At 45.1% G+C, this 24,902-nt stretch overlaps 1 protein-coding gene across 1 annotated transcript in view; it reads right to left on the reverse strand.

The window, feature by feature from the left end:
• Positions 1 to 24,902, reverse strand: part of GPC4 (glypican 4) — a 114,290-nt gene that overhangs the window by 15,242 nt on the left and 74,146 nt on the right. Inside the window, exon 3 of the mRNA XM_047764864.1 lies at positions 10,074 to 10,465. Coding sequence (XP_047620820.1) covers positions 10,074 to 10,465 — 392 coding nt within the window. The remainder of the gene's footprint in view (positions 1 to 10,073; positions 10,466 to 24,902) is intronic.

Consider the following 24,902-nt stretch of genomic DNA (forward strand, 5'->3'; position numbering starts at 1 on the left):
TTAGTTATTTCTCAAGATGATGCTTAGAAAGAACAGGGAGAGGAAAATTGTACACTGCTCCCTTCCCCCCATGAAGCACCAATACCAAGAAGGGGTCATGGTCTCAGAGAGAAACTGCTTATTTCGTTTCTATGGTTTCACGATCAGGAAGGTCTGAATGGCAACATTCCAAAGAAAAACAGTTTCTCCTGATGGCTTCTATTGAACTATACTGATTTCTATGATACAGTTACAGAGCAAATACTATGTGCCAGGCTCGGTTAAGTACTCTCTCTATATTAACTCATTGAAGCTTCAAAATAATCCTAGGCCATAAGGCTTATAGTGTCATTCAACCAGCGAGGAAGCAGAGGCCCAAAGAAATGAAGGGACACACACGAGACCTTCTGGTAAATGGCCGAGGTGTGAACTCAGGCTCTTTCATCCTAGACCAGACGTTTATCTGAATGGTTTCTTTTGAGTAACAGACTATAGGAACCTAGAGGGCAGCACATGGGGCTGGACCTTCTCTGCAATTCCCAAATCTAGGATACAGGATACACACACAGTGAACATGCAGCTATGGGGCTGGATTTTGTAGTGAGAATTTGCAAGTCTCCATTCATTCATTCATTCGTATATTTTTATGGCTGCACCCATGGCACATGGGGAAGTTCCAGCCCAGGGACTGAAACCAATCTGGGCCACAGGGGCAACCTACACCGTAACTGTGGCAATGCCACATCCTTTAACCCACTCTGCGGGGCCAGAAATCAAACCCACACCCGCACAGGGATCTGAGCCGCTGCAGACAGATGGTTAACCCACTGCACCAAGGCAGAAACCCCAGGTTTCAAACTTAATGATCAAAGGAATCAATTTTTTCATTGTTGGAGGGCATATTAGGATGCAACTGTTCTACATGGAACAATATTTGTCTTGACAATTACGGATGAAAGGACAGATTTTTGACCAAACAATAATGACTTAGGCAGCCAATGCCGTATCCTAAGGATGGTCCCAGAGAACTCAAGACCTCAAGTAAACACTGCTGGACATGGAGGGGGAAAAAAAAGAGTTTACTTGAACAAAGCAGAAAACAATATACATTTTGCCAAGGTTTTAACATTTAGAGAATCAGTTTCTACTAGAACGTGGTATGTTATTCATATAAGAGAAAGTTTTGGACATTATTTCTGTAAGAATGAGATGGCTTGATTTGGATACTTGGGGGGCCAATATGACAGAAAGGGAACATCGTCTGGCCTCAGTATTTCTTTATTACCTCAAATCAGATTCAATGTGGGTGGGTTATTGAGCATCATGACAGTACATTAACAGCCAACTTCCGAGCCTTATGAAATCCTTCGATGCTAAGGCGTTTCTAAATGTTAAGGTAACTCTAGCAGGTGCTTTAGAATTTGGATTTTATGTCTCATGGTCAAAGTCAGTGGACACAGAGGGTGGGGGCGAATCCTCATTTCCTTTTCAACAGTCTAAGTTGAACATACTTAAAATTTTCTTATTTCTTAAAATTTTCTTATTTCTAAAAATACCCATGCCTGCCTTGCTTGGGATATACATTTACGGTGGCATCTGCATGCCATTTCTGCTGTAACAAGCCTTTGCAGAGAAGTCCTTTTATCTGTAAAGGCTCTCTTAGTATAGCTGAGGACTTTCTAAATAACCTGCATTTTCCAAACACCGCATTAAAAATGACTGCAAGCAGCCCGAAAAAGGAGAAATGCTAAAGCAGTACTCTTCACACAGCCTGGATTTCATTTCAGTAATTCAGAACGAGCCTTAAGCCACATTACACAGACATGGCAGTCAGCATGCGGTGCTGAAGTTAAAAACACATTTCCTTTTAGGTTCTTCCAGTGCCTAGCAGACATTTACTGCAAGCTTTTTTTTTTTTTTTTTTTTTCCCCTGCGCTGCCCATAGTACCAAACAGGAAGAGTCTAGATTTTTATCTGTTGCTTGGTAACATAAGCACCCAATAAAAATAACAGGAAATTGTTCCCAAAATTATGGGAGAAGAAAGATAGGGAAACCAAACATGCTGTGAGATGTGAAGCGTTTATTCAACAACTTCCGAACTACTTTTGAATTCAATACACACAGGCACAAAGAAAGAAGGTAGAGATTCTCCTACTTCCCTGATGAGAGAATTCTGAAGACATAACCAAGAAATACAAAATAGGTAGTTCCCATTGTGGCGCAGTGGAAACGAATCTGACCAGCAACCATGAGGACGCAGGTTCGATCCTCGGCCTCGCTCAGTGGGTTAAGGATCCGGCATTGCCGTGAGCTGTGGTGTACGTCACAGACGTGGCTCGGATCCCGTGTTGCTGTGGCTGTGGTGTAGGCTTGGCAGCTACAGCTCCAACCTGACCCCTAGACTGGGAAGCTCCATATGCCACGGGTACGGCCCTAAAAGGCAAAAAAGACAAAAAAGAAAATAAAATAAGCTAGGACTCATTCAGGAATTATCTGGCGCTACACTAGAGATAAGACTGAAGCTGCATAAATACCCGAAAATAAGTCTTATGTTTTATTTTCTGTCTTTTTGCCTTTTTCTAGGGCTGCACCCACGGCATCTGGAGGTTCCCAGGCTAGGGGTGCAATCGGAGCTGTAGCCGATGGCCTACACCACAGCCACAGCAACGCGGGATCCGAGCCGCGTCTGCGACCTACACCACAGCTCATGGCCACGCCAGATCCTTAACCCACTGAGCAAGGCCAGGGACCGAACCGGCAACCTCATGGTTCTAGTCGGATTCGTTAACCACTGCGCCACGACAGGAACTCCAAGTCTAATGTTTTAAATTAGTCTCAGTTATGATAACGTGAAGCATCACTGTATCAGCTCCTGTGGAGAGGGATCTCGTATTGTTTGGAGAGTATGTATGTCATTTCAAGGTCAGTACTTGACATTCCCTGCGCTCCTACCACCATGCCCATATCTCCACCCCGCCTCCGTAGTGTACGTACCATATGGTGTATATATGTAGTATATGTAATACACACACCCCCCACCCTCCTCCTTGCAATTCTCGTCTTTTTATAAGGTGGTAAGTGAAAAAAAAATATTAAGGGTTGAATAGATATCTACCCTTTCTTTTCTTTTTAGGGCCGCACCTGCGGCATATGGAGGTTCCCAGGCTAGGGGTCGAATCGGAGCTGTAGCCGCTGGCCTATACCACAACCACAGCAATGTGGGATCTGAGCCTCGTCTGCAACCCACACCATAGCTCACGGCAATGCCGGATCCTTAACCCCCTGAGCAAGGGCAGGGATCGAACCCGCAACCTCATGGTTTCCAGTCGGATTCATTAACCACTGCGCCACGACGGGAACTCCTAGATATCTACCCTTTAAAGCTTTTCGTATTGACCATTTTAAAACAGACGTTTATAACGATTTAGGGACCTGGCCGAACAACTTGCTTAGTAGTCTTGTAGGTGTTGGGGCACTGTGAGTGGACAGAAATGAAAGGGGGAGCAGTGGAAATCCTTTCAGGCAGGACAGTCGTTTAGACATCACATTGCCAAGGCACCAAGTTCTCATTACAGCCCCTGTAGTTTGGGGTGGGGGTGAAGACATAGCCCCATTATGTCAGCGTTAATTGAAACCATGAGGATGCAAGTGTCTTTGGCATAGGACCTATTCATTTTCACGGTGCATATAACCGCTTGTGCATTTTTGAGAGACCACAACAGACTTCCCCCTTCCAGGCAAAACTGCTGCTACAAGCAGGTAAATAAGAAATATATCATGAACCATGACAAGTAACGATGGAATGAGGTATACGAAGATGTGGAGCATGCACCAGGGTATTCTCAGCCATCTGTTCCTAAGTAAAGGGACTTTTCTGAAGTTTGGCTTGCAAAGCTCAAGGGGTATGCTGAAATCACGGGATGGCTGGGCCCAGAAAAATACTGAAGCAGGTCAAGTACACGTCCAGCAAGAAGTGACTTTCTCTTGAAGTCAAGCCTGCTGCTGCTAATGGCCTTTAAAAGGCTTAGTGATAATCAAATCATTGCTCAACACATAACCGCAACCCCTTTCTTGCAGAAGTAGACTGGAAAGGCAGGGCATCCACTCCTGAAGAGAAAGTGGGAAGGCCTCCGAGTTAACTATGCAATAACTAGCCCCAAGACCACAGGAGTTTTCATATTTCACTTTAAAGACCTCTTTTTTTTTTGTCTTTTGTCTTTTTTTTGTTGTTGTTGTTGTTGCTATTTCTTGGGCCGCTCCCGCGGCATATGGAGGTTCCCAGGCTAGGGGTCTAATCGGAGCTGTAGCCGCTGGCCTACGCCACAGCCACAGCAATGCGGGATCTGAGCCGCGTCTGCAACCTACACCACAGCTCACGGCAACGCCGGATCGTTAACCCACTGAGCAAGGGCAGGGACCGAACCCGCAACCTCATGGTTCCTAGTCGGATTTGTTAACCACTGCGCCACGACGGGAACTCCATAAAGACCTCTTGGTAGATGAAGTGGGCGAGGTGGTTCCCTTTCATTACGATACACATTCTCAACACTCAAAGATCTTTTGCAGGCCCAAGGTTAATTCATTCTCCTGGACACCAAAAGAAGCAATGCTTGCTTCTTGGGTTCTCTAGTTCCACCTGCAAACTACAGCTGGACAACAGCTGGCAGGGGTGGGAAGCTATATAAAAAAAACCATGGCTTGGGTCCCCAAACTGCTAGAGCTTACCCATATTATTAGTCAAGTGTAGATTTTTCAACATGTTCAGTTGGATATATGGTTTTTATTAGCCAGAACATTTACTGTTTCTCCATATCACTCTAACTTAAAATGTCTGTTGAGGAGTTCCTTGGTGGTCTAGCAGCTAAGGACTAGGCACTGTCACTGCTGTGGCATGGGTTTGATCCCCGGCCCAGGTACTTCTGTGTGCCACGAGTGCAGCCCCCCCCCCAAAAAAAAAAATCTGTTGATCTGGTAGTCATACTCAAAAAATGAATGCAATGGATATTTTTTAAAAATGTGCAAGTATTCTTTTACATGCTTCTAAAAAGAAACATTACATAGATCAAGATTGAAAATATAAGAATGAAATAATGCCATTTGCAGCATTATAGGTTTTTTACATAATTTGTGTTTTGGCATCTTCGGAAACTGATTTGCTGCCTGAGTGTTTTGTTATTATGTAATTTAGATATAACTCAACCTTGTTGAAGGCTTGATTTCAAATCAGACCTTAAGTCAAAAAGATGCTCAGTAGTGAAGCAAAAAAAACACTACTTTAAAAGTTTCCCATTACAAACACAACATTTAAAACAAGCATATTTGGAGTTCCCGCTGTGGCACAGTGGATCAAGGATCCTGTGTTGCTGCAGCGGCATGGGTTCAATCCCCAGCCCAGCACAGCAGGTTAAGGATATGGCGTTGCCGCAGCTGTGGCATAGGTCACAGCTGCAACTCAGATTTGCTCCCTGATCCAGGAACGTCCATAAAAGGGAACCCTCCTACACTGTTGGTGGGAATGCAAATTGGAAAAACCACTATGGAAGCCAGCATCTTTAGAAAACTAAAGATAGAACTACCATATGATCCAGCAATCCTACTCCTAGGCATATGTCTGGACAAAACTAATTGAAAAGACATATGGACCCCAATGTTCACAGCAGTACCGTTTACAATGGCTAAGTCTTGGATACAAGGTAAATGTCCATTGACAGATGAATGACTAAAGATGCATGCGCCCCCCACAGACCATGGAATATTACTCAGCCATAAAAAAGAATGAAATGATGCCATTTGCAGCAACATGGATGGACTCACACAAAGTGGAGTAAGTCAGAGAGAGACAACGATCACATGCTATCACTTATTATGCAGAAGCTAAATTATGACACAAATGAACAAAACTGAAACAGGCTCCCAGATACAGAGAACAGACTTGTGGCTGCCACGGAGGAGGGGGGTGGGAAGAGGGAAGGCCTGGAAGTTTGGGCTTAGTAGATACACACCACTATATATAAAATGAACAACAGGCTCCTACTGTATAGCACAGGCAACTATACTCAATATCCTGTAATAAATCATAATAGGAAAGAATATGAAAAAAGTATAGCTGAATCACTTTGCTGTATACCAAAAAGTACTACGACACTGTAAATCAAATATACTTCAATTAAAAAAAAAAACCAACTAAACAACTGGCAAGTAATGGTTACTCAAAATTAAACCCTATAGCTTGTGTTCATCGTATTCTCATACACTGAAGCAAATGCCTCTTAGGCAGACATGAGAATACAGTGAATACAGAATAAGGATCGAGTCTCAAAAAATTCTGCGTCATATTTAGAAAGGAACTTTCTCAAACAACTTAACAAAACTAAGGGACACAGACATTGCTTTCTTGCTCTAAACAAGTTCATAGCAAAAACATCAGAAATTGGAACTGTTTCATTTGGGGTCACATACTCCTTGGTTTTTTTCCGGCTGGGCCCACGGCACATGAAAGTTCCCAGGCCAGGGATAGAACTTGTGCCACAGCAGTGACCACGCCAGATCCTTAAACCCCTGAGCCACCAGGGAACTCTGACACACTCTGTTGCATAGGTGATTAAGGGTGAATGGTCGATCTTATTGACTTCCCACAGTTAATTCTGAGAACAATCCAGAGAAGCCACACCTGCCTTTTTCTCCCTCCCCAGGGAGCTGGGGTGATGTGGAGCAAGGCAAGCCCTCTAGCCCTCGATCTTCTCACCTGCTTCCTTGTTCTGACCACTACTTTCCCCTTTACGTTAGGGGGTCTGGATCCTCTAAAGGGGCCCCAACCTTGCAAAGTGAGGCTAACCTCAAGGCAGGCTTGGGTCAGCCTGGTCCTTCTTCCTAGGAATCGACTCAAAGGAAGAGGGGGAAAGGAGTTCCCAGGGGGTGCAGCAGGTCAAGGACCTGGCTTTGTCACTGCTGTGCGGAGCGCTGGATCCCTGGCCTGGGAACTTCCACATGCCATGAGCATGCCCGCCCCCCCCCCTTTTTTTTTAAATTTTAAAAAAGGAAGGGGGAGGGGGAGGCTGGTTAATATAAAGAAACCACTTCCACTTTCAAACACTCGCAAAGGCCTTTCTCTTTGGCCTGAGCATGCACACACGCACACAGACTTGCAAACCACACAGCAGCGCCTTTCTGCCTATTCAGCTCAGGATAAATGCGAGGAATTGTTGAAGGCAGGCAGACGAGTTCGGGGAACTACAATGTAATTAACTTTGAGCGCGATTAACTGCGCACTGTTTAGGGACGCTCACGTGAGCATCTCCGTGATGAGCAATGGCAGCGGAGGCTGGCGGAAGCTCAGGGATCAGACGATTCCCTTAATTACAAGCATCACCTCCCCACTTGGTCCCAACCACCCCTCGTATGTCCCAACAACTCTTCCTACTTTACGACGAAAATACCGGGAGGGGAAGGACTGAACAAAAATGTGCTGTAAAGAACTGTCTCCTGATGCTTTGTGGCTGGGAGATGAGAGCGAGAACACACAAAAGGGTAATAATGACTGCAACCAGTCGACTACTATTTAAACCGCCCAATTCTAACATGAAACATCTGATGAGCACCTAATGTTTACAACACACAATTCTTTTTTTTTTCTTTTTGCCTTTTCTAGGGCCGCTCCCTCGGCATATGGAGGTTCCCAGGCTAGGGGTCTCATTGGAGCCGCAGCCACCGGCCTACACCAGAGCCACAGCAATGCGGGATCTGAGCCGCGTCTGCGACCCACACCACAGCTCTCGGCAACGCCGGATCCTCAACCCACGGAGCAAGGCCAGGGATCGAACCCACAACCTCATGGTTCCTCCAACAACACACAATTCTTTAGAATCTTTATCTTCGCTCTGGTCAAGGATTCCACTCTAATTAGGGTAACCATGAATCCTGGGCTGCCCAAGACAGTCCTGGTTGCTTATGAAAAATACCAAATATTCTGTGATCATCTCTATGGGAAAGGAATCTGAAAAAGAATATGCGTGTATGGATACCTGAATCACTTTGTTGTACAGCAGAAATGATCACATTATAAATCAACTGCGCTTCAAAAAAACTTGAAAGAATGAAAAAAAAAATTAACCATGGAAGCAATTGGAAAAAGAAGAGAATTAGGACCTGTTTGTCTTCGTTTTACTAAAACTGGAAAACATTAAATAAAAGACTTAGGTATTTATCCATAAAAAAAAAAAAAGTCCGTGGCACATATTGTCCGGATAGGATTGTTATTAGGCATCTCCTGGTGTGGACAATAAATTATATGGTTGTCCTAACTTTAAATGAACTCTTGGATATGTAATCAGACTGACTGATTATTTTAGTGTTTGGATCACTGTCCAGTTTGCATTTTAACTACTCCTCCAGTCCTTAAGGAACAACCAAACAGGAGTTCCCTGGTGGTGCAGCAGGTTAAGGACCTGGTGCTGTCACTGCTGTGGCACAGGTTTGATCTCTGGCCTGGGCACTTCCACATGTCATGGGCTTGGCCAAATGAAAAAACAATACAAACCCCCAAAACCCCAAAACCAAATGGACCAAAAATTTGCCTCTTCCTTTGAGGGCCTAATGATAAAAGCACTAAGATCAGTCTTGCAAAGATAACTTTGCTCCAGAATATTCCATTTCTTCACTGGTATTCCGTCACAGGATAGAGGGGGAAAGGCCTTCAAGAAGCTTTCAAGTTCCATCTTTCTGGGGGGTGAAGGAGCCAAAGATCCATTCCCCTCTTGAAATCTTGCTCAAGACTTTGCCACCTAAAACTGAGGAAAGCAAAGCTTCCCTAGCGCGGTCAGGCGATAAAGGCACAGAGGCAGAGTCTCACCCGCCTCTCAAGGAGGCCCCGAAGGTACCTCCTGAGCTGGCTCCGTCTGAAATACACTGGTCTAACTAATCCAACTCCTTCCCGTACAAATGCAAGAAAATGTGGTTCATTTCTTCTGTTCTCTCCCACATATTATAATTTCATTCTCTCTCCCGCTAATTCTATAAACAAGGCCAGAAGTCAAGAGCAGGTGGCCCACATTAATTGTCACAGGAAGTTGTGTCTTCTCAAGGGCTCTGAGTACATACACCTTGTAACAAGGAAACACAGAATAACGGATGTTAAATTCTTTTCTAAACTCTAACTAGATGGCTCAAATGTAGTCACTCAAAACAACCAAATGGGGAGCCTATCCTGTATGTTTCTTTCTCTGGAGCTGAAAAGAATACAGAGGTATTAAACCCATTTATTTATTGATTTTTGTCTTTTTAGGGCCGCCCCCGAGGCCAAAGGAGGTCCCCGGGCTAGGGGTCCAATTGAAGCTACAGCTGCCGGCCTATGCCACAGTCACAGCCACAGCCACGCGGGATCCGAGCCCCATCTGTGACCTACACCACAGCTCCTGGCAACGCCAGATCCTTAACCCACTGAGCGAGGCTAGGGATCGAACCCGTGTCCTCATGGATGCTAGTCAGATTTGTTTCCGCTGAACCATGACGGGAGCTGCTTAAACCCATTTGAAAAATTAAGGTTCCAACGCACTTTGAAGAATAGCTACCAAGGAACGTACAGAAAAGAAGGATGATGCACGAAGATGTTCATCCTCGTGTTATGACGATACACAGTCCACGTTCCAGGACCAAGCGTAGGAGAGAAAGCACAGCACAGAAGAGAAAGATGACGGCTGCGGCTGAGCCGATGGAATTCTAGGGATTTACTTTCCCACACCTCCCAAACTTTCTTTTTTTTTCTTTTCTTTTTTTTTTTTTTTTTGTCTTTTTGCCATTTCTTGGGCCGCTCCCACGGCATATGGAGGTTCCTAGGCTAGGGGTCCAATCGGAGCTGTAGTCACCGGCCTACGCCAGAGCCACAGCAATGCGGGGATCCGAGCCGAGTCTGCGACCTACCCCACAGCTCACGGCCACGCCGGATCCTGAACCCACGGAGCGAGGCCCGGGATCGAACCCGCACCCTCATGGTTCCTAGTCGGATTCTCGAACCACTGCGCCACGACGGGGACCTCCCCAAACGTTCTTTTTGCAAACGAAACGCAGCAAAACCCCCGGAAGGCCCAACGGCACTTACCACGGAGACTTTGCTCACTACATCTCTGGCGACGGCTAAGCCCTGAGCAAAGGTCCGGGCTGCTACAAACGCACGAGTGACCTGGAGCTTCAGTTTTCGAGGGACATCTCCAAAGGGCTTCAGCTGCTCCGTGTACTTGCTCACGCATTCCAGATACTCGTCGGTGAAGTGGTACTGGGAGTTCACCAGGCGGAACATGCGCTCCAGGAGGCGGGCCCAGAAGTCCTGGAGCATCTCCTCCAGGTTGACGTTGCCCGCCACGTAGTAGCGCTTCAACTCCTCGAAGAGATCCTTGAACAGCTCGGAGTTTTGCATGTATAAGTGGCCGTAGGTCTTCACGAACATGTCATTCAGGGACTTCTCCGCATTTTCAAGCAGTTCTTTGAAGAATTCTAAGAACCAAACCACAAAAAAAGACAAGACAAAGAGGAAGAGGTCTCAGTGATTAAACGGAGTGCTTTTCAGGTAAATTTGAAAACGGGAAAAAAAAAAAAAACCAACCCCAAAAATCCTGGAATCAAATTGGAAAACATGCTTATATAGCCAGCGCATTTCTTGGAGGGAGTTGGGCCTCTCTGGTCCTTTGTCAATGAAAGGACACCTGTGTCGCAACGGCACCTACATATGTGTCTACCTCGAAGCGGGGGAAAAATGACATTTTAAGCCAACAGCTTCTCAGGAGTCTAAATAAAACTGTCTCCCTCCTTTTCTCACTCACTCACAAGGTAAAGAACTGGGTAAAAACGGATACATAAAATCTACAACACATGGTTTCCCAGAATCCAAGCCAAAGTGAAAAATGCCTCCTAATTGGAACCTGGCCCCAGGACAGGTGTTTTCGAAAGGTGCTGTTTACTTAGACTTGATTTTTTTCCTTTTTCTCCTCCTTACATGACACATAAGAAAACTGCCTGGGACATGCTTGAGGCCAAGAAACATAATGAAACACCCTACATAAGCACGAAAATCAGGTCTCAGGTGTTCCCTGTGACATGAGCACAAATTGGGGGTATGCAGGGTGACCTCGGGGTCCTGAAGGCTTCATATACCAGGAGATCCTTGCCAGTTGGGACCGGGGGAAGGGGGGGGTGATGAGAGGGAGAGAGATGGGGGAGGGGGACGGGAGAGGGCGAGAGAAATGCAATGGGAACAGGTTCAACCACAGATTTAGTCTATTTATAAGATAACATGGAAAAACAACTGGGGGAAAAAAATACCTGTTTTTTTTTTCCCCCCTCCCAGATTTACGTTTTGGCCACCACATACCCATGGTCTAAATGTTCAAGACTTGAATCTCCTAAATGCAAATGGGAAATGAGTTTCTCCTGCGGCTTTTTGCAGGCAGTTCACAGGAGAGAGGAGGTAACAGTGTATCTGTGACATTAATCATTCTTCAAGAATCGATGCCTGGTATAAAGATAAACACTCCACGATATCAAGTTTATAAGCAGGAAATGTAAGAAATAACCAAAGCAAAAGACAAGGACGGCATCAAGAAAGGCCTCCGAGCGCACGTGGGGCAGCAAGACAAATAAGACAACCCCTTCAAAGCCAGAAGAACACGAGTGAGCTCATCAAGATGTAATAGCCCCCCAAAACATTCTCGTCTCGTGTCAGGTGGAGAGACCAGAGGCTAGCAAGTGGTTCCAGCATTTCTCAAGGCCTTTTGGAGGAAACCTACTTCCAAGACATTCCCTTGATTGCTTGAGGCTTGGGGCTAAAGGCCAGGCAGAGTCCTCTGGGTTCCAGCTTGTTAAACTGTGCATTTTGTTTGCAGGGTTGGGGTGGGGGGAAGAGGAGTTGTTTTGCTTTTAAGGGAAGCAGCTCTCTCTTTTTCCTTTGGTCTAGTTTTTCTTCCTACTACTGTTGGCCTTTTATTTTCTGGGCTTTTTTTCAATGGGAGGAAAGGGAAATCTCCATTCCGACGGCACAGCCTGGCATTTTCACCCAAGCTCTCTCCCTGGCAGACGGCCACACAGTACATACGGAGCTAGGAGAACCGTATGAAAAGAGTTACTCAAATCAGGTCCCTGGGAAGGTCTCTGATTTTCTCAGGTGTGGGCCCACGTGACAGACACGCACCCACCCCACTTTACACTTACAGGATCAGAAACCAGAGAGGGACTCTGCTATACCCTAAAGTTTTAGTCAGTGAAGCTTCTCCTGTTTTTACCTCTCACTAGCAGTTACCACCAGCTCCCAAGCTGTGCTGAATGGGAAGCATTCAGGGTAAGGGTTCATATTTTAATTAAAGGAAAATATATTTTCAATAAACTGTGTTTTTGAAAAAAAAATTCTGTGGCAGTCTTGGGTATCATGTCTTGAAGAAATTTGGAGGATGAATATTCTTTTTTTTTTTTTTTTGCATTTTAGGGCCACATCTGTAGCACATGTATGGAGGTTCCCAGGCTAGGGGTCGAATCAGAGCTGTAGCCGCCAGCCTACACCACAGCCACAGCCACATGGGATCCGAGACACATCTGCAACCTACACCTCAGCTCGTGGCAAGGCGGGATCCTTAACCCACTGAGCGAGGCCAGGGATTGAACCCGAGCCCTCATGGATACCAGTCAGGTTGTTATCACTGAGCCACCATGGGAACTCCCCAGGGCATGAATATTCTTGTGTGGAAGTTTCTCTCAACGAAGGGTCAAGATGCAGGCAGTGTTTGTCTAGACTTCAACGCTGAGGCACCTCAGGGTGAGAAAAGACCTTAAATGTCACCTGGTTCACTTCCCATACTGTCCTTGGATCACTACCATTCTTGCCAAGTGCTGCTGGCTGTCATGTACTGGAAGAATAGAGCTTGGTCACTGAGACCAATATGTAAGCCTTGTGCCAATCCGGCATCACTCACACTTCCCCATCCAAAAGCCCAGATTCCAAAGGCCACCACAGTTCCTTCCCTATACTGGATTTGCATGGTATTGCTCATAAAATTGGCACACGTCATTTAGCTGTAGAAACAGGATGCTGAGATTTGACTTGTGCTTTCATGACTCATTATGTATCCCGAAGACTCACTTGCATGTCTCCTGAATGGCATGTACAGTTGTGCTGTTTTTTTAAAAAATATATATTTATTGATTTATTTTTGGCTATAGCATGCAGCATCTGATGGGGGAATCTCAGTTCCCAGACCAGGGATTGAACCCAAGCCACAGCGGTGAAAGCACCAAATCCTAACTACTAGACTACCAGGAAACTCCCCCGGTTGTGTTTTGAAGGGTGGGGGCAGAGTGGCATGTCAAGCTTAGTTTTTTTTTTTTTTGTCTTTTGTCTTTTTTGTTGTTGTTGTTGCTATTTCTTGGGCCGCTCCCGCGGCATATGGAGGTTCCCAGGCTAGGGGTCGAATCGGAGCTGTAGCCACCGGCCTACGCCAGAGCCACAGCAACGCGGGATCCGAGCCGCGTCTGCAACCTACACCACAGCTCACAGCAACGCCGGATCATTAACCCACTGAGCAAGGGCAGGGACCGAACCCGCAACCTCATGGTTCCTAGTCGGATTCGTTAACCACTGCGCCACGACGGGAACTCCCAAGCTTAGTTTTAAATGATAAACTACTATTTATGTTTTTAGGCTTCAAAGTGTTTCAGGTCAAAGAAATGCTAAGACGCTGAAGGTTCTATGGAAAAAAATAAAACATTCCTCACTCAGGTCGAGAGCCTCTGGGTCAGTGCAGCTGTATGTAAAACAGCTACTCTGGACCACAGGGGGCCAATGACCCATCGAAGGACAGGCATGATTGTCCACTGCCGTGACCCTTACTTATTTCCCAGGACTCAAACTCTGTCTAGGAAGCTGGGTGGGGGGGTGATGTTAGCTTATGTTTTCAGAGTTTAGCTTGGTCGATGTACATATTAAACTCATTTAATATTAATGTTAATTCATTTAATCATTCAGAAGATGGACCTTCTATCCTTCACTTTTTTTTTTTTTTTTGGTCTTTTTAGGGCCGCACCCACGGCATATGGTGGTTCCCAGGCTAGGGGTCCAATCGGAGCTGCAACTGCCGGCCTATGCCACAGCCACAGTGATGCTGGATCCAAGCTGCATCTGTGACCTGCACCACAACTCACGGCAACACAGGATCCTTAGACCACTGAGTGAGGCGAGGGATCGAACCTGTGTCCTCATGGATACTTGTCAGATTCGTTTCCGCTGTGCCACGACGGAAACTCCTAAAAGATTCTTTAGTATGGCCATATATATATTGCAAATACAAAGACTGTTTGAGTGGATTATACATAGAAATCCTCTAAAACTGATACAGTGGGAGTTCCCTGATGGCTCAGCGGGTTAAGGATCTGGCCAACGTTGTCACTGCTGTGGTGTTTGACCCCTGGACCATGGACTTCTGCACGCCACGAGTGTGGCCCAAAGCAACAACAGAAACAAAACACCTGATATAATGCGTTCAAATCTGATCATTTAATCTCTCCAAACGGCTCTGCCATTTGACAAGTACGAACTGAGTGGTTGTTATGGGCTCAAATCAAAGCTCACCGTTTTGGCATGCATCTTAACCTTCCCACCCAATCAGACAGTCATGAAAATTTCTAGAAAGACCAATTTTCTCCATCCAATTCACCTCCACTAGAACGCTACGTTCCACACGTGGTTTTATGAGGGCACCAGAGGTTTTTTTTTTTGTTTTTCTTTGGGGAGCATCTATCAAATCCTTATCCTTTCTTTCATATATAGCAAGGTTTTTCTTTGAATGTTCGTCTATTTTACCTACACAAGTGAACTGAACAAAAATGATGGGATCCAAAAGACTCCTTTCTCCACAGACTTGTTCTTACTGGTTCTGGGAAAGGGGACAATTTCTACCTATGTTTTTTTTTTTTTTTTTTTTTTTTTTGCCTCAGAGAGACCTTTCAACGATGGCAGACCTAATGTACATTCTGAAATCCATACCAGTTAGGTACAGCATCAATCAAAGCCTAAGAATGTGCTGGAAGGAAAAAAAGGGAGAAAAACCTTTTGCATCCGTGCCTCCCACCAAACCAGCAGCTCCCTCGTGGAATTCCCACACGTCCCATCCCCCTTCCTTCCCACTGGAATGTCCTTCTCCCCTGAGGGGAAGAACACAAATTGACCCTGAAGACCTGGTCCCCAGCCATCAAGGAGCAACTACATTAGCTGCTGCAGTGCTCGCCTCGACTTCCCCCCCCATTATAAAGAACTAAGAATTGGATCCTAAGCGCTAAAGAAACGCTGTGCAGTCCCGAGACACGCAGCAATCATCCCTTCCTAAACACGATGCCTGAAGCCAATTATGAGACACTTGGTAGCTGGGAGAGAAGCAGCCAGGGGCAGTGGAAACCCGATCAGAAGCCGAGTTAACTGAAAATCACATCTCCCTTGCAGCAAGGGCTTGTATTCAAGAAAAACGCTGCTCGGGGTGTCCGTTTCCAATGATGCTACTGGTGTCTGAAAGGAGAGTCAGAGAGGAGAGAGTTTATAAGCATCTGAAATATGGTGTCGGTGATCAGGGTTTATTTCTCTGCCAATCTTCAGTTTGGGGGCTTAAGGATTTATGTCCTAAAGCTCAAGCAACTGGTGCTCCTAGGGCCCATGAATGACCTCTTAACAGAGGCATGGGGGGGAAAAAAACCCCACTGTAACGTGCTAGGATCTGACGCAGCAAGACACAGCGGGGAAAGCATGGGACTGCTCATTTATATGCTGTGTGACCTTGACAGAAGATCTAACCTCTCTGGGCCTGCTGCTTCTTCATGCATCAAATGGGGCTATTACTGCTCACCTCATATGGACAATGCCTGGCACACAGTAGCTGCTCAATAAATGGATACTACTCATATGTGAAATGATGTGACTGTCACCTTTGAGTTTGTTCAGATCTACAATCAATGAAAAAATAATTTCAAGCCTTGGTTTTTAATCTCTCCTGGCAGAGTCCAATATTATCCATCTGGGGCAACATAAAGTTAAGCCAAAGCTGCTGGAGACTGGTTGAGAAGACTCAAGGCTTTGTAAAACCGGGAGCAATTTAGCCCAAGGAAATGCTTAATGGCTCTAGGTTCTAATGCTGTGAAAGGTCCCGGACATGCACGAGGCTGGGGCCACTCCTGAGAAACAAAAACAGGAAATGGGGAACCGCAAAGCCAGGGAAGAGATTTACGTGATATTGAAAGAATGTATCATACGCAGCACACGTATATTAAAAAAAAAAAAAATCAGAGTCCCCATCATGGCTCAGTGGTTAAAAAATCTGACTAGTGTCCATGAGGTTTCGGGTTCGATCCCTGGCCTCACTCAGTGGGTTAAGAATCCGGCGTTGCCGTGAGCTGTGGCGTAGGTCGAAGATGCAGCTTGGACCCCGTGTGGCTGTGACTGTGGCGTAGGCCAGCAGCTGTAGCTCCGATTAGACCCCTAGCCTGGGAACCTCCATATGCCAAGGGTGCGGCCCTAGAAAAAGACCAAAAAAAAAAAAAAATCAAGGCCAAGAATCAGAAAAAGGAAAATTAAGAATTAAGCAGCGGGTCAATGCCCCACGTTCCCCATGTATTTCATCTGCATTCTAACTTCTCTGCCAGAAGCTTCTCAATGCAAGGGTTGAGTTGGAAGATTGGAAGGATTTTCCAGCTCTAAAAAGTGATTCAATGTCAGTAGTACCGATTTAACGTGGGAAAAACTGGAGTGAAAAGGCGAAACTTTTCCATATAAAAGTTTTCTATGTAAATATCCTGTCTTTTAAAAAAAGAGGAACATGATGTGCTTCTGGAACTTCTTACTCCCCCCCCCCACCCAGCGCCACTTGTCTTGCATCAAATAAACATTCCAAATTCTTAAAACAGGTCAAAAGGCCCTCAGTTCTGCTATTAAATGCCATTAGTTACTACTTTATAAACAATCGACCGGCTATTGATTAATGAGCTAGAATGCTTTCTAGAAGTAACCCATGCCCTGAAGAGATTGGGCGGCCTTTCTATTCGAGCCATTTGCTTGGTGCTATAAATTACCACCTGGTATTTATATTATTAGGAAGCTGCCTTTTCCATAGAAGGATTAATTTCCTCTTTACTGTAAAGGCTGTATTTCACGGCCCCGATGCGGCGTGGACACCGTAGGTTACCACGTCAACCAAATTCCTGACAAAGCAGCATCCTGGTCCATGCTACAAATCATACTTCTCACACTGTTAGGAAAACTCCAAGGGTTACAGGCATCCGTTCCTTCCCCCGAGATCAAGTGTTTGATGAAGAACAGCGATCAGAAGCGGCCACAAATGGAAGAACAAAAGGAAAGAAAGGAGGTGTTTTACGGACGGAAACTTTGGTTTCTGACTAGCCTCTCTCATCATCCTCGATCTTGCTTTTTTGGGCCGAGTCCGTGTCAGTGTTTACCAGGCGCCTTCCTCTCGCCTGGCATAAAATCATCTCACTCCCTGGAGTGCCTGCTAGCAAAGTACTTGCCTGGAAGTTCCTCAACCCCAGCCCAACAATGGACTTCTCCCAGGCTGACAAGTCAATTGCCAGCTGCGGCCCTTATTAGGGGCTGTTACCATATGAAAGGGGACTCGGGATCCTGCCAAAGTAGGAGCTGCCCTTACTTCCCAAGCCTGCTTTTTCAGTCGTGCATCCACGTTGAAGGCTCAAGTGCCTTCTGTTTCTCCCTCCCCAGGCTAACTTGGCCTGGGAGCCCGGGACCGCATTCCATTTCTAGAAATGGTACTCCCCCAGCAAGTCACTTGAGCGCAGCCGTATTCCTTCTCCCGGAGAAGGACCCAGGAGGCATGCCCAAGTGAGCTGGGGCGCTGTTCCCAGCGCTGCCTGCATACACCAACCTCCACGTGGATCCGTGGTATGGCCTCGTGCCCAATTCTCATACTACAGTCTATCTGCTCACGGTCTAATAACAAGAGAAAAATAGCATCATCAGTTCCGATGCTGATGTGCAGGAATGTATGAATGTACGTTATCTACATGGCCAAAGAAAGAGGAGGTGGTCCAGTGGGTGTCGGGGACCTGGGGTGATTTTTTTTCCCCAGTGTTTCTCAATTTTTGTTCACCCCAATTTTTCAGTGACATTTTATAATCGGAAAAATAACCTACCTGGTGCTTTCAAAAATGACTTATTTCCCTTTATTCTGTGCATTCACCTTAAATGCTAGAGGCTTTGACGCATTTTTCCATTTTTTTTTTTTTAACAAATTGTCTAGAGTGAGCATTGGGATACTAAAAAACAAACAAACAAAACACTGCAAAACATCACCAAAGCAGTTCTTACACTTTTCATTAAAAAAATACCATTTTTTGCTATAAAGTATTCCTTTGAGATTGTACCAATTTGAAAAACTCAAGGCATGAACACCCATGATCCCACCATTAAGACAGAGCAACAATAGTTTTACTGAATCTCCTGTCTTTTTCTATGAAGGTCACATAGTTGAGGTCACACTGTATTTATACCCTGTTCTCACTTAACACTGTATCATTAGTATTTCTTTCTTTCTTTCTTTTTTTGTCTTTTTGTCTTTTTGCCTTTTCTAGGGCTGCTCATGCGGCACATGGAGGTTTCCAGGCTAGGGGTCGAATCGGAGCCATAGCTGCCAGCCTACACCACAGCCACAGCAAGGCCAGATCTGAACCGCGTCTGCAACCTACACCACAGCTCACGGCAACGCCGGATCCTTAACCCACTGAGCAAGGCCAGGGATCGAACAGGCAACCTCATGGTTCCCAGTCGGATTCGTTAGCCACAACAGGAACTCCTGTATCGTTAGTATTTCTGATGTGATTTTTTAAAAAGTCTTCAGAAACATTGGGGGGGGGGTGGTCGTGCCCACAGCATGTGGAAGTTCCCGGGCCAGGGATCCAACTCAAGCTGCAGCAGTGACCCACTGAGCAAGGATGCTAGTCGGGTTCGCTAACCACTGAGCCACGACGGGAACTCCAGAAACATCATTTTAAACAAGTGCATATACCATGACACCAAATGGATAAATTGTAATGTAATCGTTATGGGACATTTAGGCTGATCTCCTATTTTTCACTATTAAAAATAATGCTGGGATGAACACTTTTGTACATACGTCTGTATGCAGCTCTTTCCTTGAGATCAATACCTAGAAGCCAAAGTGCTAAATCCAAGGACTTCTTCGAAACTTCGGACACATGGCCAAAATGACCTCCAGAAAAGGTATGGCCGTGTCGCACCCTCGCTGCTTGAGTCATATTGATTCCAAGAGCTCTGATTGTTCCATTAATTCTCTCAAGAGAGAGGGTGATGGAGATGGGCTGGGACAATGAACACGAAAGGCCCGACTAGCTGGGGAATTCTCTCCGTCAATCAGTTGGAGTCACTGCTCGATCAAATAAGTCCTTTTCTTTGCCCGGACAGACAGTCGCGGGGAAAAAGGGGTGAGCAGAGATGATCAACAAGGCTCTAAACTCTCAGGCTCAAAGCACAAGAACCAACAAAGTAGATAAAAGCAGCTCAGCTGAAGCTCTTCCGTGTATTTACTCACGCCTCCAAACAGATCGGCTGCTTCTGGTGGAGGCCCGGCCTTCTTAAGAAGTCAAAGCTAATAGCAGAGGCCCCAAATGAAAGTGCGCGGGGCCCCCTGGAAGCGGCACAAGCATTTTCAATGAGATAGCCACTGCTCGAGTCACAATTGGTCACACTTGAGATAACAACTCGGCAGAAAACCTTTGTCAATACAGAAATGTGTGTTGTGCCTGAGCTCTTGATTTGATTACAGTAAGCTGGCAGTGGCTTCTTCTCAGTGAGTTTCACAGAGAGATTAACCAAGAATTAGCAAAAATACCCAGCATTTGAGTCTCTTTTGCATGCAGGGGGAGGAAAAAAAACAAAAACAAAAGAAAATAGAATCATAAAGCATAGAGTGGCAGTGCTTTCCAACCAAATCAGAGATCTGGAAAGACCACTGCATCTGCAGGAAGGCCAGAGGCCTCGTGTCTTGTTCTGTACTTTTCGTGACTACTCAGGCTGCCTGCTGCACCGTGGCAGAGGTTTGAAAAAGCAGATTCTAAAAAGATGTCTTCACGAATGAAATCCAAAGTTAAGGATTAAAAAACAATCCTGTGGTGTATGTGTGTCACACATTTCTGTGACATTTATTTCGAGGATGTTTAAGGCTTCAAGACCCGCGAGGTCTTCAGTTATGTCAGTGTGACTCTGCAAGGGCCAGTAACAAAACCATGTCGTTGAACAAATATTTACAGTCAGGGGTCAGGAAAATTCTGGACATTTCAGCTTAGCGAACAGCCATGTGGCTTAGTTGGCTCTCTCTGTCATTCATGGGCATGTGAGTTCTAACACCTTCAACTCACCGAGCCTCCACCACTGGTTTCCTACTGGCCTAGTGAAGCAATGACCAGGAGGAGCCACGGAAAAGTTTCAGTGGGTGATTAAAACCCAGATTTGGCTAAATCCGCAGAGTGGCTGCCCTTGTTTTCTATCATGTCACAAAGGACTCTTCGGATAGATGGGACGGACAATTATTTCTTTTATGTGCGTTTTAAGCTAATTCAGAACATTTCTACTATTATTCCAGTTAACAAGCTTCAGGCTCAGGGGAGGGTTTTCAAAGACCCGGTGATAGTAGTGGAGAGTTAAGAAACGAGAGGAAAATAGAGGGTACCATGCAGCCGGCTAATTAACAGCTTGTAAGACCTTTCACTGAAGCAGCTGGTCTGCTCACATGTTTAGAAGATTCACAGAATTTGTCGAACTGAAAGGGTCTTTAGAGAGCATGGAGCTCAACCCCTTCATTTTACGGATGGGAAAACTGAGACCAGTTAATTGCCCCAGGTCACAGTCGCTTCACAGCAGAACCGGGCTCACACTTCGGGGGGCTCTGCCTCCAGCCCAGAGGTGCTGCTGCATTTGCTCCTAAGATGGCCAAGGGACTAGCATCATACATCTCGAATTGCCCTAAACATTTCTTTCAGCATGCCAAATCTCTCTCAACCAATTTCATTCGGGGAGTCTGTACGCAATGATATATCTTTGTAGTTGTTACCATCGTTTTTACTAAGTAATTCACAAACCTATTTGCCATGGCAGCTCTAATCTTCTTAATCTATTTGTGTGGTTTGATTTAGCTATGCCTCTCTCAAAAACAACCAGTCTCACACAATAATTCGGCATTTCGGGGTGGGTCTTTATGTTGTGGTCCCCAAACACGGATTATGCCCCGCTTCTATCATTTCTATGCCTTTTGCCAAGCAAGTCTTTCAAAGCCCCCTGAACGGAGTATCTGATTAGCATATTCATGAGACAACTGATTCAGCTATGTTAATTAGGAGGAGTTCAACTTCAAAAAAAAAAAAAAGAAAAAAGAAAAGAAATTCCCAGAAGTGGCCGAGAGGGGGAGCAGTTAGCTCTGTCACTGCCAATTTTCAGGCTCTATGTCTCTAAGCCTAGGAGAGTGGATTTCTGGTATTGAACACTCTTAAAGAGCAGATTAAAAAAAAAAAAGATTACAGTGTAGGAAAGTAAAGAAGTGGGTCCTTCAACTCAGAGGTACAGCTTTAAAATATGGGAAATCGGAGGGGTGGGGGTTGCTGCTTCAGGAAGTTTTGTACTTCAGCCAGATCTGAAACCACACACATGTGCCTGCATTTTACAAGTTACCTGGTTTAGACGCTGTCTCGTCTCTTTAGATGTGCCAACGGTAGAAAATTAAACATATAAAACAACAAAAATCGTAGAGATAAGGGGACTAGCTGACTCCAAAATGCCAGAGCTGGCATTCCCGCTCAGAGCCCACAGAAGCAGCATGATAATGGGATGCCTTCTGATTAAAGAGGGCTCATCCCCTAAAAGCCTCTAAAACTGTATTTTTATTTGAAAGTTTATTTTAAAAAATGCTACTTGTTCCTGCCTTAGAAAGAAGTGGTGACTTAAGTGTGACATAAATGTGACTGAAGTTTTGATGGCGGAGAAGTCGCCTGAGCTTGGGATCGCCACTGAATTTATACTGTAACATGGCAAAGATGCTCCTTTGAGGTTGTTTGACCTCGTCTGTTGCCACGGGTCCCTTGTGATTTGCTCAGAGCTTATCCCCAGCCTTCTTTGTGCTACCTTTGCTGCCCCATTTTGGTTCCGCGGTTGCCATCCTGTTTCTCTGCATAGCGTCCTCTCTCCCATTCATATCAATAACCCAGGGTTTGGCTTTTACAAAGGCTTGGACAGTGTTTTGACCAAAGCGCCCGCCTTTGGATTTCTGAGAGCCACCACAAGCCCTATACAATTTCATTCAACGCCATCTTCAGGCTTTGCACAGTACTGGCAGGTCATAATTGCCAGCCTTAAACATCACACAATACATGCAGCACCCACTCGAGGATTATGGTTTGCTGGATACCAATCAACTGAGGTTTTTAGCAAGTAAAAGCGGTGGATTATGTCAGAAAGCCTAACTTGGAGGAAATACACAGAGTACCCAGGCTATGTTCTGATCTCCAGATGAAACACATTTCAGCTACTATGCCTTCAAATAAAATTTACATGGGGAGTTCTCATTGAGGCTCAGCAGTAATGAACCTGACTAGGATCCACGAGGACACGGGTTCAAACCCTGGCCTCACTCAGTGGGTTAAGGATCTGGCATTGCTGTGAGCTGTGGTGTAGGTCGCAGACGCAGCTCAGATATGGTGTGGCTGTGGCTTAGGCTGGCAGCTACAGCTCTGATTTGACTCTCAGCCTGGGAAACGCCATGTGCCTTGGGTGTGGCCCTAAAAAGACCAAAAAAAATTTTTTTTTCTTAAATCTATGCTATTTTTTTTGGTATTTTTGGAAGGTATAGTTGATTGACAATGTTGTGATGCATGCCATATTTAAGCCTCAAGTCCAAAGAAACAAGCTGGAGTTTCATAATCATCTTTCTTGGCCCGTTTTGAAACTGATAAAGAAACCACATTAAACACATGTACTGAACGTGAAGCCTGGTCAGGAAGGGCATGAGAAATTGTTCTTCTGTCCTTCTTTAAAAAAACAAAACAAAACATATGTTAACACTTACTGATAAAGTTTCTCTGTATGGCTTTTTAAAAACTACACACTGCAATTGTACGAGCAATGCTATAAAGCCATGGCAAGTGAGGAGGGAAAAGAGCTAAACCAGCAGGCCCACAGGCAAGAGAAATCACTAAAGTCTGTGGGCCCCATGCCAGGAGGACACATGTCTAAGAGGAATTGGGGTGACCTGAAGGTGGTGACCTTGGAACTTGGAAAGAGCCTTATCTCCACTCTCCCAAATGCTACCAAGAGGCTAGCCGTTTCTTTAATAATAAAAAAAAAAAAAATTATAGTTGATTTACAGTGTTCTGCCAATTTCTGTTATACGGCAAAGGGACCTAGTTATACAATTAGATGCATTCTTTTTTTTCACATTATCCTCCATCATGTTCCATCACAAGTGATTGGATAGAGTTCCCTGTGTTATACAGCAGGACCTCATTGCTTATCTACTCCAAATGCAATAGTTTGCATCTACTAATCCTGAACTCCCAGTCCCTCCCACTTTCCTCCACTTCTTGGCAATCACAAGTCTGTTCTCCAGGCCCATGAGCTTGTTTCTTTTCTGTAGATAGGTTCATTTGTGAGGCTAGCCATTTCTAAAGAGCAGGAATTTTTCCTTCCAAATTCCCTCTAAATTATTAAACCTCCAAGTGGTAATTTTTACACATCAGCATCTCAAGTTTTCGAAGATAAAGTCACCTGACTATGTAAGATTTCTCGTCAAGGTAAAAGCAATTGTTTCGGTTACTGTCTTGAATGAGACATGCCATAGTCAAGAGAATACCACTCTTTTCAATAATCATGCTGATAATTTAGTGACCAAGAAACAGAGGTGGTTGAATGATATCTTTTGCCAACAACACTCATCCTCATGTGATGTTAACCCTTTCTTTTTGGCTATACTTGTGCCATGTGGAAGTTCACGGGCCAGGGATCGAACCCTCACCATAGCAGTGACAAAGGCGAAATTCGTGACCACTAGGCCACCACATTGTTGTTTTGCCCTGTTTTGGAGTCTTGCCTGTGGCATGCAGAAGTTCCCCGGGTCAAGGATCAAACCCATGCCACAGCAGTGACAACACTGGTTCCTTAACCCACTGAGCCACAAGGGAACTCCTAACAGCCTGTTAAATACTCTTCACGGTTACAGCCTGTGCATTGAATAGAGGCTCACTAGAGGATAGTAAGACAGGATATATAAATTATTTCCAGCCACCCAGGGAAAGGAGATAAAGACTAAATGCAATCTTGCATACAAAGTGTTGGAAAAACTGGGCACAGGAAATGGTACCCTACATAGAAAAAATTTAGTTCAACTACATTACAAGTTCAATATGCTTTCGTGGTCTAGCCTGGGAAACTACTAACACTTCTTAAGTCAGATATAACTTTCAAATAATGAATCCCCAAGCCAACGTTTGAAATACAAGCCGTTCTTTAGCTGGGGACTGCCTTATCAGCTATCTCAAATCTAATTTAGTCCAACTTCTCACCATGGTAATGAGCCCTTTGCAGAAATACTCAAAGACATTTCACATCTCAAAAGTTGCCTTGTACTTCTCCACCACCCAGAATGTCAAGAAAAGCATGCTTCAAAGGTACGATGTAATTAGAGTGGCCTTTAAAACAGACACAAAGGAAATCATTCCTATTAAAATTAAAATCTACTGCATAACAATCTTCAAACTGAGGGGACAGCACCAGAGAAAAGAATCCCGAGGTGTTTTGGACCCCAGACTCTAGTTTTGCAAGTATGTGATCTAGTACATGGCTCCAGATACGACTGGGGCACCTCTCGTGTGGCCCATG

The sequence above is a fragment of the Phacochoerus africanus genome, chromosome X (assembly GCF_016906955.1).
Source record: "Phacochoerus africanus isolate WHEZ1 chromosome X, ROS_Pafr_v1, whole genome shotgun sequence".
Taxonomy (NCBI): Eukaryota; Metazoa; Chordata; class Mammalia; order Artiodactyla; family Suidae; genus Phacochoerus; species Phacochoerus africanus.